The sequence below is a fragment of the Neoarius graeffei genome, chromosome 12 (genome assembly GCF_027579695.1).
Source record: "Neoarius graeffei isolate fNeoGra1 chromosome 12, fNeoGra1.pri, whole genome shotgun sequence".
NCBI classification, from domain to species: domain Eukaryota; kingdom Metazoa; phylum Chordata; class Actinopteri; order Siluriformes; family Ariidae; genus Neoarius; species Neoarius graeffei.
Window position 1 is genome coordinate 73,958,524 of NC_083580.1, and position 14,154 is coordinate 73,972,677.

Consider the following 14,154-nt stretch of genomic DNA (forward strand, 5'->3'; position numbering starts at 1 on the left):
ATATTTTAATCGCTTGACAGCACTAATATATATATATATATATATATATATATATATATAGAGAGAGAGAGAGAGAGAGAGAGAGAGAGATTCTTTTGTTTGTTTAGCTCACATGGACAAGTCACCAAGTCATCGCAGGGCTGACAGACACAGGCAACTATTCACACACACACCTACGGTCGGTGGTGTAGTGGTTAGCGCTGTTGCCTCACAGCAAGAAGGTTCCGGGTTTGAACCCAACGGCTGACGAGAGCCTTTCTGTGCGGAGTTTGCATGTTCTCCCCGTGTCTGCGTGGATTTCCTCCAGGTGCTCCGGTTTCCCCCACAATCCAAAGACATGCAGTTAGGTTAATGTGGGGCGGCCCTTGAGGTGCTGAGGTGCCCTTGAGCAAGCTACCTGACCCCTGACTGCTCCCTGGGCACTGTAGTGTGGCTGCTCACTGCTCTGGGTGTGTGTGTTCGCTGCTTCAGATGGGTTAAATGCAGATGAATTTCGCTGTGCTTGAAGTGTGCATGTGACAAATAAAGGTTTCTTCTTCTTCAATTTAGAGCCACCAATTAGCTTAACCTGCATGCTTTTGGACTGTGGGGGAAACCGGAGCACCTGGAGGAAACCCACATGGGGAGAGCATGCAAACTCCACACGGAAAGGCCCTCGGCAGCCACTGGACTCGAACCCAGGACCTTCTTGCTGTGAGGCGACAGCACTTATGTGTGTGTGAATATGAGAGAGATTTTCTCATCTCATCTCATTATCTGTAGCCACTTTATCCTGTTCTACAGGGTCGCAGGCAAGCTGGAGCCTATCCCAGCTGACTATGGGCGAAAGGCGGGGTACACCCTGGACAAGTCGCCAGGTCATCACAGGGCTGACACATAGACACAGACAACCATTCACACTCGCATTCACACCTACGGTCAATTTAGAGTCACCAGTTAACCTAACCTGCATGTCTTTGGACTGTGGGGGAAACCGGAGCACCCGGAGGAAACCCACATGGGGAGAACATGCAAACTCCGCACAGAAAGGCCCTCGGCAGCCACTGGGCTCGAACCCAGGACCTTCTTGCTGTGAGGCAACAGCACTTATATGTGTGTGTGAATATGAGAGAGATTCTTTTGTACATAAAAAGTCATTAAAAATAAGTGTGCAATGAAACTTTTTTTTCCACATAATAGAATAGAAAGACTTCAAAAAAAAAGCCCTAGCCCTTTATTTATAACTTTTTTTCCCTTTCAACCTCTTGTATGTTCTTATTTGCGTTTTTTTATCATCTGTACCTGCGCCTATCTGCCTCATGTAAAGATGCTAAAAACCGAGCTGTTTGTCCAAAACAAATTTGTTCAATATCAATAAAATGATGTTTAAAATGTAGCCGCCATTTTGAGTTGCAGTTAGACTTTTATTCTATCCGCGCGCCGTGTCTTTCAATCACTTCCGTGTTACCAGCGTGCTCTTTCAACCCGGAAGTGCTTCCTCCTTCCTTTCCTGTTTCGGCCTCGACTGAAGACACACAGAGGTACAGAATCCTGATTTGAAATCTTCACGAATCCTTGTTCGTTTGAGTAAATGTGTGTAAAAGTTCTGTGTGAATTTGTTCCTGAAGATGAAATAAAGCAGCGTTTTGGTGTATTGTTTGTAAAAGAGCGAGTTTTTGTGCGGTGGTTGGCAGAGTGTTGGTGTGGGGCCGCACAGTGAGGCGCTCAGCTCTCTGCTGAGTAAAAATAAAAGAGAAAAAGTGGAGTGATTAAATTTGAAGCTTTTTGTATTCTCTTATTTAATCGTTGCATCTGTAGCTCGGTGTTGAGTGTGTGTAGGTGTAGAGCTGCAGTGTTTGTGGTTTTTATTTGTAATGTAATTTGTAAAAAAAAAAAAAAAAAAAAGAAGAAGTCTGGGTTTAAAGCTGAAGTTCTTTAACTTAAAAGAGGAATTTTCTAGAATGTGAACTGAAATAAGGGCTCATAGTTCTCTTGTGTGAATGTTAGCTAGCATGTTTGTGTCCAGAGCACACTTTAAAAAATAAATTAAAGGGCCACAGTATTTAGGATTTGGTCCCAACTCATTCCCCTGATTAGAACGTGTTACTGTTTTAGATATGTTAATAAAATGTTTGATCAGGAACCTGGTTTGAAGTTTGATTAGATTGATGTGTGTGTGTGTTCTCCAGCAATGGCACCACGCAAGGGTAAAGAAAAGAAGGAAGAGCAGGTGATCAGCCTGGGACCTCAGGTTGCTGAAGGCGAGAACGTCTTTGGAGTCTGCCACATCTTTGCATCCTTCAACGACACCTTCGTGCACGTCACTGATCTCTCCGGCAAGTAAGTCACCGATTACTGGATCGCTGTCGAGATTCGGTATTGCTTTGTCATTTTGTAAGATATAAGTACAACGAAATCCAGGGCACTGTCTTCCAAACACGGTCCTCAGGTATTTACATAGAACAGGGCTATTCAAATACATTTGCAGGGGGGCCAAACTAGAAAATTACAGAATTTGTGCGGGCCGGACAGACAATTGACATAAAATTGGCAATTAAAATATTAGCCTGGCTAACGTGACTTCAAAGCTCTCTGAGCATTTGGTCTGGCCAAGCTATTGCCCAAATGAGGATGGGTTCCCTTTTGAGTCTGGTTCCTCTCAAGGTTTCTTCCTCATGTCGTCTGAGGGAGTTTTTCCTTGCCACCGTCGCCACAGGCTTGCTCATTGGGGATAGATTAGGGACAAAATTAGCTCATGTTTTAAGTCGTTCAAATTCTGTAAAGCTGCTTTGCGACAATGTTTATTGTTAAAAGCGCTGTACAAATAAACTTGATTTGATTTTGATTTGATATTAAGCCAAACCGTTTCCCAGAGCCCGTGGTTGACCCGCCTCCCTGAAATGCCTCAGTTTGCTACTGGTCGAAGCCAGAAAAGGCTGTGATGAAGCTTAAACCAATCACAACACTCTTTCTTCTGACGTATGCGACGCGACGGGGCTAACTGGTAGATTAAACTCTTACCGAAGCCGGTCGGGAGCAAGGCGAAAACGTCCTTCCTTTCAGTAAATACCTCCAGGGCTGCTCTTTGCTCCGTTTTCAATGAGAACTTGCTCCATGTTCGTAATGTTTCTAGTGAATGAAGCGCTTCCGGCATAGATTCTGTAAACAAGCTATGGCTTCCGGTCGCAGTTCTACTACGTCACTGCCTTGAACACGCCTCTACCCAGGGCCGTTGGAGATGCTCAAAGTTGATTGGCTCCCAATTTTTCGGGAGCTTGGAAATGCTGTAGATAGCCTGCCTGGCCAGACTAAGCTCGGAACAGGCCCTCGTGTTGCGTCACGCTTAGGATGGGCGGGCCCAGGCTATTAAAATATACTATACTAAGGTACATAATATATGAAATAAAATAAGGTACATTATTCTTTTCCTTTATTATGAAATATAATGAAAAATGTTACTTTTTTAAATAGATGAGGACACGTTGTCTTTCATTTTTTGGTCAACAATCATTTTGTCAACAACCGCCAGCATGCAGTCTTTAATAGTTTCCGACTCAGTGAAGGGTCTTTTTTTTTTTTTCTTGTCAGTATCCACGCCGCTCGTAGAGATGCAATAAAAGCTCTCTCTTGTTCTGTGCAAAAGCCACCAATTGCACGCTGACTTTGTTCAAAAGAAGTTACCAGTCTGTCTATTCTCCTTCGTCTCTCCTCGGAGCCCTCTCGGTATTGCTCAGAAAATGAAGCATGTTTTGTTGTAAAATGTCTCTTCACGTTGTACTCTTTGGCCACAGCTACAGATTCGTTGCACAATAAACACACAGGTCTATCGCTTGCCGTAGTTGGCAAAGTAAATAAGTACTTTTCAGCCCATTTGCTTTGAAATTTACGGTTTTCTCTGTCAATTTTGCGATGTTGCTTGGACAGTGCCATGTTGCCACTGCTGTAGCTGCATGGAGTGTCACATCGCGAGAATGAGTGTTTGCCACCATGGAGACGACCTGTACTCTGGTCTGTGCTAGAGCGGTAGAGAAAACTGTGCGCCGCGGCAGATACGCAGATATGTTTTTTGTTTTGTTTTAAAAAAAATCTGCCGTGGGCCGGATTAAATTTCAATCGGGCCAATTTTGCTCCCGGGCCGCTATTTGAATAGGCCTGACATGGAAGATTCAAGACGTCCAGATATTCACATAACACATGCTTGAGGAAAGTGAAACTGCGCACTTGTGATATTGTGACATATTGCACTTGGTAATAGATAAAGAACCGTAATATAAATATAATTATCCGTACAGGACACTCTTTTGATGGAATAAAAACATGTTATTTTCCCTTCTAGCAGGTTTCATTGATTTGGTTCGATAGCATGCAGTATTGTTAGCATATCCTACCTGTATTACGTCACTACACAATGGAGAATGAGCGTTGAATATGGTTTACGATATTGCACGGTTGTCAAGATAACATAACGTTACATGTCAGAGATGTAAAACTTCTGCGCTAGCAAACGGCTGTGACGGTTTGTAAACGAACATGGCCGCCAGGTTTGCTTTGTTAAATATGTATGTATATATGGGTCCATCTCAGAAACTGGTCTCTCATTTGGGACATTATGGTCAAAAAATATTTTCTAATTTTACTTTTTTTTTTTTTGCATTTACCTAACACTCAGTTTCTTTTGTCATGTTTAATAAGAATAAAGATAGTATCTTGCTTTATCTGCCCTCCACTGTGGAAAATTCGCGCGGGTTTCTGCTGCGGCGCGCGAGCAACGGGACATCACTACGGCAAAACGACTGGCCGTAGATTCTATCAAAAGTTCGATCTAAATTGACCATGGTTGCAAAATATTGGCCAAAAATACGCAAACACTACGAAATATGAAAGTAAGATGAAAAAGAAACATTCTATTGCCTTATACTGCAAGACTAAAACAAAATTAAACCGTCAAAACTCACCTTTTCAGCGATAACGTCCGAACAGATCACTCGCGTAACAGAAAGACCGCAAATGGAAGCACGATCAATTTCTAACTGTTGGAGTGGAAAATTCCATTCTACACATGCAAATTGTTAATGTGTGTCCTTCCCCGCACACAAATAACACGCTACGGTAAAAAATAGACCACAACTCATTTTATAGCTCAGAAATTCATACAAGACCAGCTACCATCGTAACATATTCTGTAAGAAACACCTAACTTTCAGCTTTCGTTTTAAAAAACAAAATCGCAGATTTATAACTAAATTTTTATATGGCGTAGTGATTTTAAGTTCCTACTTTTGGTGAGGTAGTGACCTCGACCCTGAGGCTTTCCGTTTAGATCAAAACACACGATCGTATTGGTTTTGGGTCTGCGGAAAATGGAGTTACAACGGTGATGAAATATTTTGCATGATGTTTTATTCCGGTTATGATTATTCTGTGAGCGCGCCAATCCTTAGGTGTGTAAAGTTACAACTTAAAATACAATTAGTGATAACTGTAGACTTTTCAGTGGACTACAGCCTTTTTAAGGGAATGCGATGTAGTCAACCGTTTATCATGTCCCAGATCAAGCCGCCATTTTTCCACAAATTTGCAGAATTTTTGCCAAATTCTGAATATTCACATCAAAGATTTAGTTTTATCTGTATTATTTCTTTCATCATTTCATTTCAAATTAAAACCATCACCATTCAAAACCGTATAGTTTATTGACTGAGTATATTTAGTGGGGGACCCCCACGGTACCCAGTTTCTGAGACAGAACCAGGTATATATATAATGATATACCATGACAAAAAGCCACCCAATGTTATTTAAATATTGCACAAAATGTGGGTAGATTGACACATTATTGGTTGTAGTGTGTGTGTGGTCTTTGATCGCAAAAATTGACACCAAAAGAAAGGAGGAATCCTCAGTGTGTGGAGCTGTACTGTTCCTGAACAGCCTCTGGACTAGGTGAAGAATCGTGTTCAGTTGAAACGTCGATTATTTTTAACGTCAAAAAAAGTCAATTTAGCGTCTTTTGGTGTCAATTTTTGCGATCAAAGACATCAGGTTTTTTTTGTCCAAATTTGTTTTGGACAAACAGCTAGGTTTTTAACATCTTTACATGAGGCAGATAGTCCCAGGTACAGAGAATAAAAAAAGCAAATAAGAACATATAAGAAGTTGAAAGGGACAAAAGTTATAAATAAAGGGCTTGGGCTTTTTTTTTTTTTTTATGTTTAATTGATGTTTTTTGACGTTAAAAATAATTGACATTTCAAGTGAACACTATTCTTCTTGTGTATTTTGTGCAGAACACCTGATTGAAATGTATGAAAATGTCTGAAGCGTTCACCAGTACGCAGATTTCCATCTGAGGGATTTAGTGTATCGTGGTTTAACACTAATACGTTTGCGGATGCAAAGTTGAAGATGAATGAAATGTATGGTCATGTGTACCTGAGCTATGACTTGAGAAATTAAATGCAGTGTTGACTGCAGGATCATAATCGTTTTCCTGTTGTATAAGAGCGGTACATGTGGACCAAGGAGTACACGAAAACCTTTTGTCTTTTTCTCGAATACACTTTAACACGCATGTTCAGTGGACGAGCTAAGGCGTGTGTAGAAGAACCCTCGACGTGTTCCACTCAACTATGGAGTTGTTCAGTGTTGAATTACTGCAGTTAATCACAGTATTTTGGTGTCTCAGCGAAATGAACACGCGCTCCTCTTCCTCACAGAGAAACAATCTGCCGTGTGACTGGTGGAATGAAGGTGAAGGCCGACAGAGACGAGTCCTCTCCTTATGCTGCCATGTTGGCTGCTCAGGATGTGGCTCAGAGGTGCAAGGAGCTGGGCATCACCGCCCTGCACATCAAACTGAGGGCCACCGGCGGGAACAGGTGAGAAACTTCGACTCATTGATGTTATTGTGTTTTATTGGCTGTTTATTTGACCTGAACATTGGCACCGAAACACCACAACTTAGCAATGATGTAACATGCTGTGAGCATCTTGATCAGTGTTGTGTGTTCTTTTGCGAAATAACCAATAAAGCAGTGCAGCAGCGAAGTGTTTCTAAGCTGCTGTGAGGCAGGAGCGTCAAACACGAGGTCCGCCAGCCTGGTTAAGGTTCTTTAGGTGATTTAGAAACAGGTCCTCTAAATTAAAATCGATTCCTGGATGGAATTGAATTGTAAATTGAATTTTCCACTAGGGGTGGAATAGAGTGATTTAAAAAAAAAAAAACAACTTGAACTGTATTTCCAAAAGAACTAATTTAGGGTTTTCACAGCTTAGGGGGTGAATACTTATGCAGTCATGCTTTTTAATTTGTACTTTATTACATTATTGGCATTTAGCAGACGCTCTTTTCCAGAGCGACATATGACAGACCCAGAGCAGCCTGGGGAGCAGGTGCCTTGCTCAAGGGCACTTCGGCCATTCTTGCTTAGCCTGGCTAACGCGACTTCAAAGCTCTGCGAGCATTTGGTCTGGCCAAGCTATTAAGCCCAACCGTTTCCCAGAGCCCGTGGTTGACCCGCCTCTCTGAAATGCCTCAGTTTGCTACTGGTTGAAGCCAGAAAAGGCTGTGACGAAGCTTAAACCAATCACATCACTCTTTCCTCTGACGTATGTGACGCGACGGGGCTAACTGGTAGATTAAACTCTTACCGAAGCCGGTCGGGAGCAAGACGAAAACGTCCTTCCTTTCAATAAATACCTCCAGGGCTGCTCTTTGCTCCGTTTTCAATGAGAACTTCCCGTTGAATGCTTTCAATACAGCATCTACCGCTGTGTTAAAGGCTTGCCGCTGCTCCATGTTCGTGATGTGAATGAAGCGCTTCCGGCATAGATTCTGTAAAAAAATCTATGGCTTCCGGTCACAGTTCTACTACGTCACTGCCTTGAACACGCCTCTACCCAGGGCCGTTGGAGATGCTCAAAGTTGATTGGTTCCCGATTTTTCGGGAGCTTGGAAATGCTGTAGATAGCCTGCCTGGCCAGACTAAAGGCCTCTGCATGCTCTTGCGACAAGGCTTTCGCAGATAGCTTTTCGCAGACAGTTGTAATTTATCGTTGAGCGGGGAGTAATAGGCGTGCGCGATGTTATTCACTGCCACAACGCAAGGGGGCGCGAAGTCGCGAAATCGCTAGGAGTAGTTGGTGGGTGGGGTTAGTGGAGTGTTTATCCTCCGGTTACTTATAATGACTAGAACTGGAGTCGTATAGATGTACATACTTCCTCAATCAACCGCTCTTCATGCTGCTCCATCTTCGCTCGTGTTTTTAAAAATGGCGGTCGTGAAAACAAAACAAACCGGGAAAGTAGGGAAGCGGAAGTGCGTGTACAGCGGATGTAGAGTGGACCAATCAGAGCCCTCTTGTCTGCGACGCCGTCTGCGAGGCTTCTGCGGTGGTCACAATTTTTGGGAGGTGCGCGCAGAGCGTCTGCGAAGGTGGGGGGCTACGCAGACGCTATCTGCGACACTGTCTGTGAGGACTGGGTTGTCAGCATAAATTGGCCTTAAGCTCGGAACAGGCCCTCGTGTTGCGTCACGCTTAGGATGGGCGGGCCCAGGCTAATTCCTGCTGGTCCAGGGAATCAAACCAGCAACCTTTTGGTCTCAAAGCTGCTTCTCTAACCATTAGGCCATGGCACTAAAGGTGTCCTAGATATTATTTTGCGAAGTGTGTTGATTTTCCCTCTAACTTCTGGACTATAGAGTATTTATTTATGGTTCATGATGTAAAATTCCAATCGAGTTCATTGGCATTCCAGGAAATAGTATAAAAAAGCGTAGGGGGTGAATACTTGCGCAAGTCAAACCATCATTTTCATGTTTTGTAGATAATGTAGGTTCAGCTCAGGTGTGTCTAACTGATGATAAAGGCCAGCACACACAGTTAAAGGTGCTGACGTGGTGTTGGTCTCAGCTGTGTTTGTGGTTAGCTGGAGTGTAACTTTGCCTTTCACATAAAGAGTTTGACTCCCCTGCTGTAAGGTTGCTCAGTTGGCCCATTGGTTATTGTACATTATTATTTTTATGTAATATTCCTTGAAACCCTGCAGGTGCTTGGAGACTTTTTTTTTTTTTTTTCAATGATCAGTGTGGTCTTGTGTTCGACTCTGATCCTAATTTTTAATTAATTTATTCAGAACCAAGACTCCAGGACCAGGGGCTCAGTCTGCTCTCAGGGCTCTGGCTCGATCCGGCATGAAGATCGGCCGCATCGGTAGGTGGACGCCTCTAACACACACACACACACACAGTAGTGAAGCCATAAAGATTTTACAGGACACGTCCAAATTACTCCCAAACATTCATGACCTGCTAATCGATACGGATAAAAACGAAGGTCTGACGAAAATACTACACTACTTTAGTTTTTTGATGTGTAGCATTAATGTTATTTCATTTTGCTGAGGTTGAGACACTGTCAAAGCTACAGCGCTGTGATTGGAAGGATGACAAAATTATTTCTAACATTTTAAAAATGGTTCAATCATCCAAACTCTGCTAACATTCGGTGTTTGCGGAAAGGTTTTTACTTTGCTGCAGTGTGTGGGGGTTTTTTGCGCGCTACAACGACACATTGGGGTAATTGGAGAGTAAAAAAAAATTTACAGACCCAGGGGGATAATATTCCAAGAAAAAAGGCAGAATTTCCAAGGTTAAAGTAGTAGTTTTCCCTGCGTTCCTCCTCTTCTGTCTCTGTTCTCTGAGATTATCAAGGCATACATTTGCGAAAGGGGAAAAAACGGGGGGTTTTTTTTTTTCCTTGTAAATTTAGATCTTCACATTCTCAATGTCTGAGGGTTTTTTTTTTTCTTCTCCTTCCATCCTTTCCTTTCTCTTGTAAGTGTCCAATTGTAAAGTGCATATCCTGGACCAAATTCTTTTTTTTTTTAATTATTTGAAAGTATGTCCCTTTACACACTCATCCAGAAGGGTAATTTTGCACAAGGCCATCTGTCTACGGCAGAAAAAAATAAAATAAAACGCGCCTGGAAAAATCCCAAGCGAGTCTGGAGCCAGATTTGTTACGTTACCTGCGGAAGCGCCAGCAGGCTGCGCGAACTTTGCACGGTTTCAGTGCACAGCCTGTGTAGACCAAGTTTAGCAGCTAGTGATTTTGCATTGAAATATGGAATTGTCACCTGAGCGCAATGTTACTTCACCTTTGGATGAAGAATGTAATGTTGCTACACCTTCCTACGATACATCTGTTAACCATTTTAATAATTACGCGATAACGTTGAGGAAATTTGCAGAAAACCACCAGGTCGTTTTCTCATAAACAAACCAGCGCTGACGTAGGATTCAGAAGGAGGCGTCCCGTACGCGACGTCATGAAAATCAGTGTTTGCCGGGAAATCCAAATGCCAAGTTTTTTCAGAGGCGGACCAATTCGCCTCAGATGGCTTGAATTCAACTGAATGTTTCTGGTATTGCGCAAGGTAAAAAAATTGCACAAAATGTGACAGATATTTGACCAAAGTTTAATATAAAATAGGAGAATTACATTGTTCTGGCTCCTGAATTTACCCGTGATATGCACTTTAAGCTTGGACATTCTGGGTTGTCTTTCTTTCTCTCTCTTTGGAATATTACACTCTTCCACAGGTCTGTAGTGGGGGTGTGTGTTTGTTTTTTCCCCCCTCCCCACTTTTCTTGTGCTGTAAATGTCTAAGCTTAAAGTCGGACATTCTGAGTTGTTTTCTCTCTCTCTCTCTCTCTCTCTCTCTGGAATATTACCCTCTTCCACAGGTCTGTAGTGGGATTTTTTTTTTTTTTTAACCTACAGTATCTCCAATACGCCATCATATTTTGATTCCTTTAGCCGTCCTCACTGAGTGGTGTATTACACTGTGACACTTCAGCAATAAATTTAAATAAAGTAAATCACACACTGCCTTTATCGTGCGTTTTTTAAAATGCTGGATAAACAAACTAGTTATATACCTGCCTGTAGCTAATATAAAAAAAAAGTACAGTACAGCTCTCTTAACACGCTGTTCTGCTGAAAAGACTGTTCAGACCTTCCATAGTGTGTACAGAGCCTAATCTAGGGTGCGTAATACGCGATAATACGCGTTTTTTGTCTGTTTGTCGCACATCCACTTTTTGGGCACGAGAGTGATATCACGTATCTGTTCATTTTGTCACGCATTTATAAGTAGAGAGCGTGTAGTCGCGTTTTACTGAATCTTGTGCGTATCAATTTGTCAGCACCAGCTAGCAAGCACTGCGGTAAATGTAGCGTTGTTTACACACCAATCGGAAAATATCGGAAAGGACCGAAGTATTCTGAATGGTTTGTTTAGCGGGTAAAACAGTTTTGTGAACTATTATATCATTGGTCACTGAACCGGAAGACAGTGTATCTCAACCAATCGTGTGAAGTGTTTTAAAAATACCCAAAAGCACACGGCATAATCGTTCTGTCTCATCCAAACATAATGTCAAAACGCATGGTCACGTTGAAAGACCTTTGGACGAAAAAAGGAAACAAAACGAAGACACAGAAGTGACAGATACTAATCCAGCCGACATTACACAACCCGATACAAGATATTCTGAAATATATTTAATCTGTTCTTGTGTAATTGTAGGTACTGTAAGATTGTAAATGATAGAGATTATATACTTTTTAGGAAGTCTGAATTTTGAGATTATCTCCAGTCATTTGTCAAAATCTAGTTTAAACATGGGTAGATTGTTTAATGTTTTTCACTTTCATGAAAGGTGGTCTGAACAAAACAAATATGATAGTATTTTTAAATATTTGATAGTGATTTGATTTTATTCAGAAAGTCAGATTTTTCATCTTATTATTAATTAATAGCGGCAAGACTACATGGATTTTAGACTTAACTATATCAAATGATGTAATATTAACCTAGTCATATTTGAAATGCAATATTATACTACTGGTGGTCAAATTGGTAAAAATAGGCTAGTCACATGATTTATAGTAAAATAGTAACCTACGCTACGTTCACACTGCAAGGCTTAATGCTCAATTCCGATTTTTTTGTGAAATCCGATTTTTTTTGTGAGGTCGTTCACATTAACAAATATATGCGACTTGTATGTGATCCTCAGTATGAACGAAAAGCGACCTAAAAGTGTTCCGCATGCGCATTGCAGGATACGACGACATCACACGCAGTGAGCATGGCCAGTGTTTACGGAAGTGTATGACAGTAGCCAGCATGGAGTACCTGGCGATGATGCAGTTGTTGTTGCGACGGAGTCAGAACATGCACAATAGCCTGATGTTAAGGAGGAGGTTGAGAAAGAAGAGGGCAAGGGTTTTGGCTCAGGCGTTCTGCGGGGTAGTGACTGCAACCTCCGTTCAAAGGAACATCAAAGCCATGTTTTTGTAACTTTTTTTGAGAGACCCGCCGCCTACTTCAGCGCAGAATAGTGACGTTTGTGGCTTGTTGATGACGTGTAAGTCGGATGAATGCGACCTGGCGGTTCAGACTGAAGTCGCATATGAAAAGAGCGGATAGGAATCGGAATTAGGACCACATATCCAAACGGCCTGGGTCGGATTTGAAAAAATCGGATCTGTGTCGTTCATATTGTCAATAAAAGATCGGATACAGGTCACATATGGGCGAAAAAATCGGATTTGAGTCACTTCAGCCTGCAGTGTGAACGTAGTGCGAGTCATATAACAGAACACTAGTCATATTTGTAAGGTTTTGCAGTATATAATTCTTCATATAGTTTTTGATCTAAAATCTTTACATTTTTAAAGTTCAGATCTGATCATAATGTTTGTGCAATACTATAAACTGGATAAGTGTTTGCTGATATGGTTTTCATATCACTGTATTAAAAGATATGTATAGTGCCATAATTGTGATATTATATAGATTAGCATCTGATATGAATGTTTGTTACATGTATTTAGTTTTATTAATAAAACTGTTCTGTTTATAGATGTACTCTTGAAAATATCTACCAATGTATTACTTATTTTTCTGTCCCCACTAACTGGAACAAATGAGGGATATTTTTACCCATGTTAATATTTTCTGTCCCCTGTTTCTACAACTAGTGAGGGATCTGTCCTCTATTTTCAAATTCCTAGATTATGCTCTGTGTACAACTCTGGTGGTCATTATTTTTATACACTGTACATGAAGACGAGAGAGAATTTTCATACTACTTGCTACAGAACCAAATGTCCAGGAGGTGGCGCTGGACCTGATCCATTGAACACTTATCCATGCCGAAAGACATTCAATTCCATCCCCTGGTCTTTTGGCTCGAGTCTGCCTCAGTAGGAGGAGCTGGATCAGGCCTGACTCCACCTCATGGATATTTTTGTTCTGCACAAGAGGTATTTAAAAAAAAAAAACTTCACAATTCTGAGTAATTTGCCAGAGGAAGGCCACAGACATGAACATAAACCTCACTGCAGTGTTGGTGTGATGGTCACACACAAGGTCTCGAACCGTGGAATTTCTACACACTTTGTATGTTGACACCAAGCACATTATAGGTAAAGGTTACAGCCGATGGATTGAGCTGTGGTCAATTTTTTTTTTTTTTTTTTTTAATGTCTAGGGTAGAAGTGTGCGCGTGTGTGTTCTGTTAAGCTGTATGATGCAATGCAAGAGTAAATCTTACTCATGGCTTTTTTTCTTCTTTCCTTCTTCCAGAGGACGTCACCCCAATTCCATCAGACAGCACCCGCAGAAAGGGAGGTCGCCGTGGGCGTCGTCTGTAAACTGTTATGGATTTTTTTTTTTCGGAATAAAAAGTCAAATCGTACTTTTCGTCTCGTCTCTTATGTTCAAGCGTTCAGTTAATGAGGGATCCTTGTTCTTAGTGTCACACTCGAGCTACGATTATTAGGCCTTTTTACCCTTCTACAAATATTTAAGTGAAATTTTCATGAACTGTGTAATATATTACGGCATAAGTATAAACGTCAATGCACATTTCCTCTGTGCTAAATGTATTTTTTCACTCGCTGCTCATCCACAGTTTTAACATTAAGTGAAGTGCTTTTTGGTCAGAAATGGGTTATTACGTGAATAAATATACGGAACAGGGATTAGTGAGGCACATTTATGTCTGTTTTGAGACTTTTACTTCCTCTTGCTTTGTTGCTACTTCATTATTCTGACCACTGGAGGAATAATTTAGTTTTTGCTTTTGACATGGCTCATGC

The 14,154-nt window shown here is 41.5% G+C and overlaps 1 protein-coding gene across 1 annotated transcript; it reads left to right on the forward strand.

The window, feature by feature from the left end:
* The first annotated feature begins 1,445 nt into the window (after positions 1 to 1,445).
* rps14 (ribosomal protein S14) lies at positions 1,446 to 13,751 on the forward strand. Its single transcript, XM_060936394.1, has 5 exons — positions 1,446 to 1,520; positions 2,169 to 2,319; positions 6,696 to 6,857; positions 9,116 to 9,192; positions 13,640 to 13,751. The coding sequence occupies exons 2-5, from the start codon at positions 2,171 to 2,173 to the stop codon at positions 13,705 to 13,707; spliced, it is 456 nt and encodes a 151-aa protein (XP_060792377.1). The 5' UTR covers positions 1,446 to 1,520; positions 2,169 to 2,170; the 3' UTR covers positions 13,708 to 13,751.
* The last annotated feature ends 403 nt before the right edge of the window (positions 13,752 to 14,154 follow it).

Excerpts from the sequence above, each read along its gene's own strand:
- rps14 (XM_060936394.1), top strand. The coding sequence starts at position 2,171 with ATGGCACCACGCAAGGGTAAAGAAAAGAAGGAAGAGCAGGTGATCAGC. Across the intron at positions 2,320-6,695 it reads GTCACTGATCTCTCCGGCAA|AGAAACAATCTGCCGTGTGA; the intron begins GTAAGTCACCGA and ends TCTTCCTCACAG. Across the intron at positions 9,193-13,639 it reads CATGAAGATCGGCCGCATCG|AGGACGTCACCCCAATTCCA; the intron begins GTAGGTGGACGC and ends TCCTTCTTCCAG.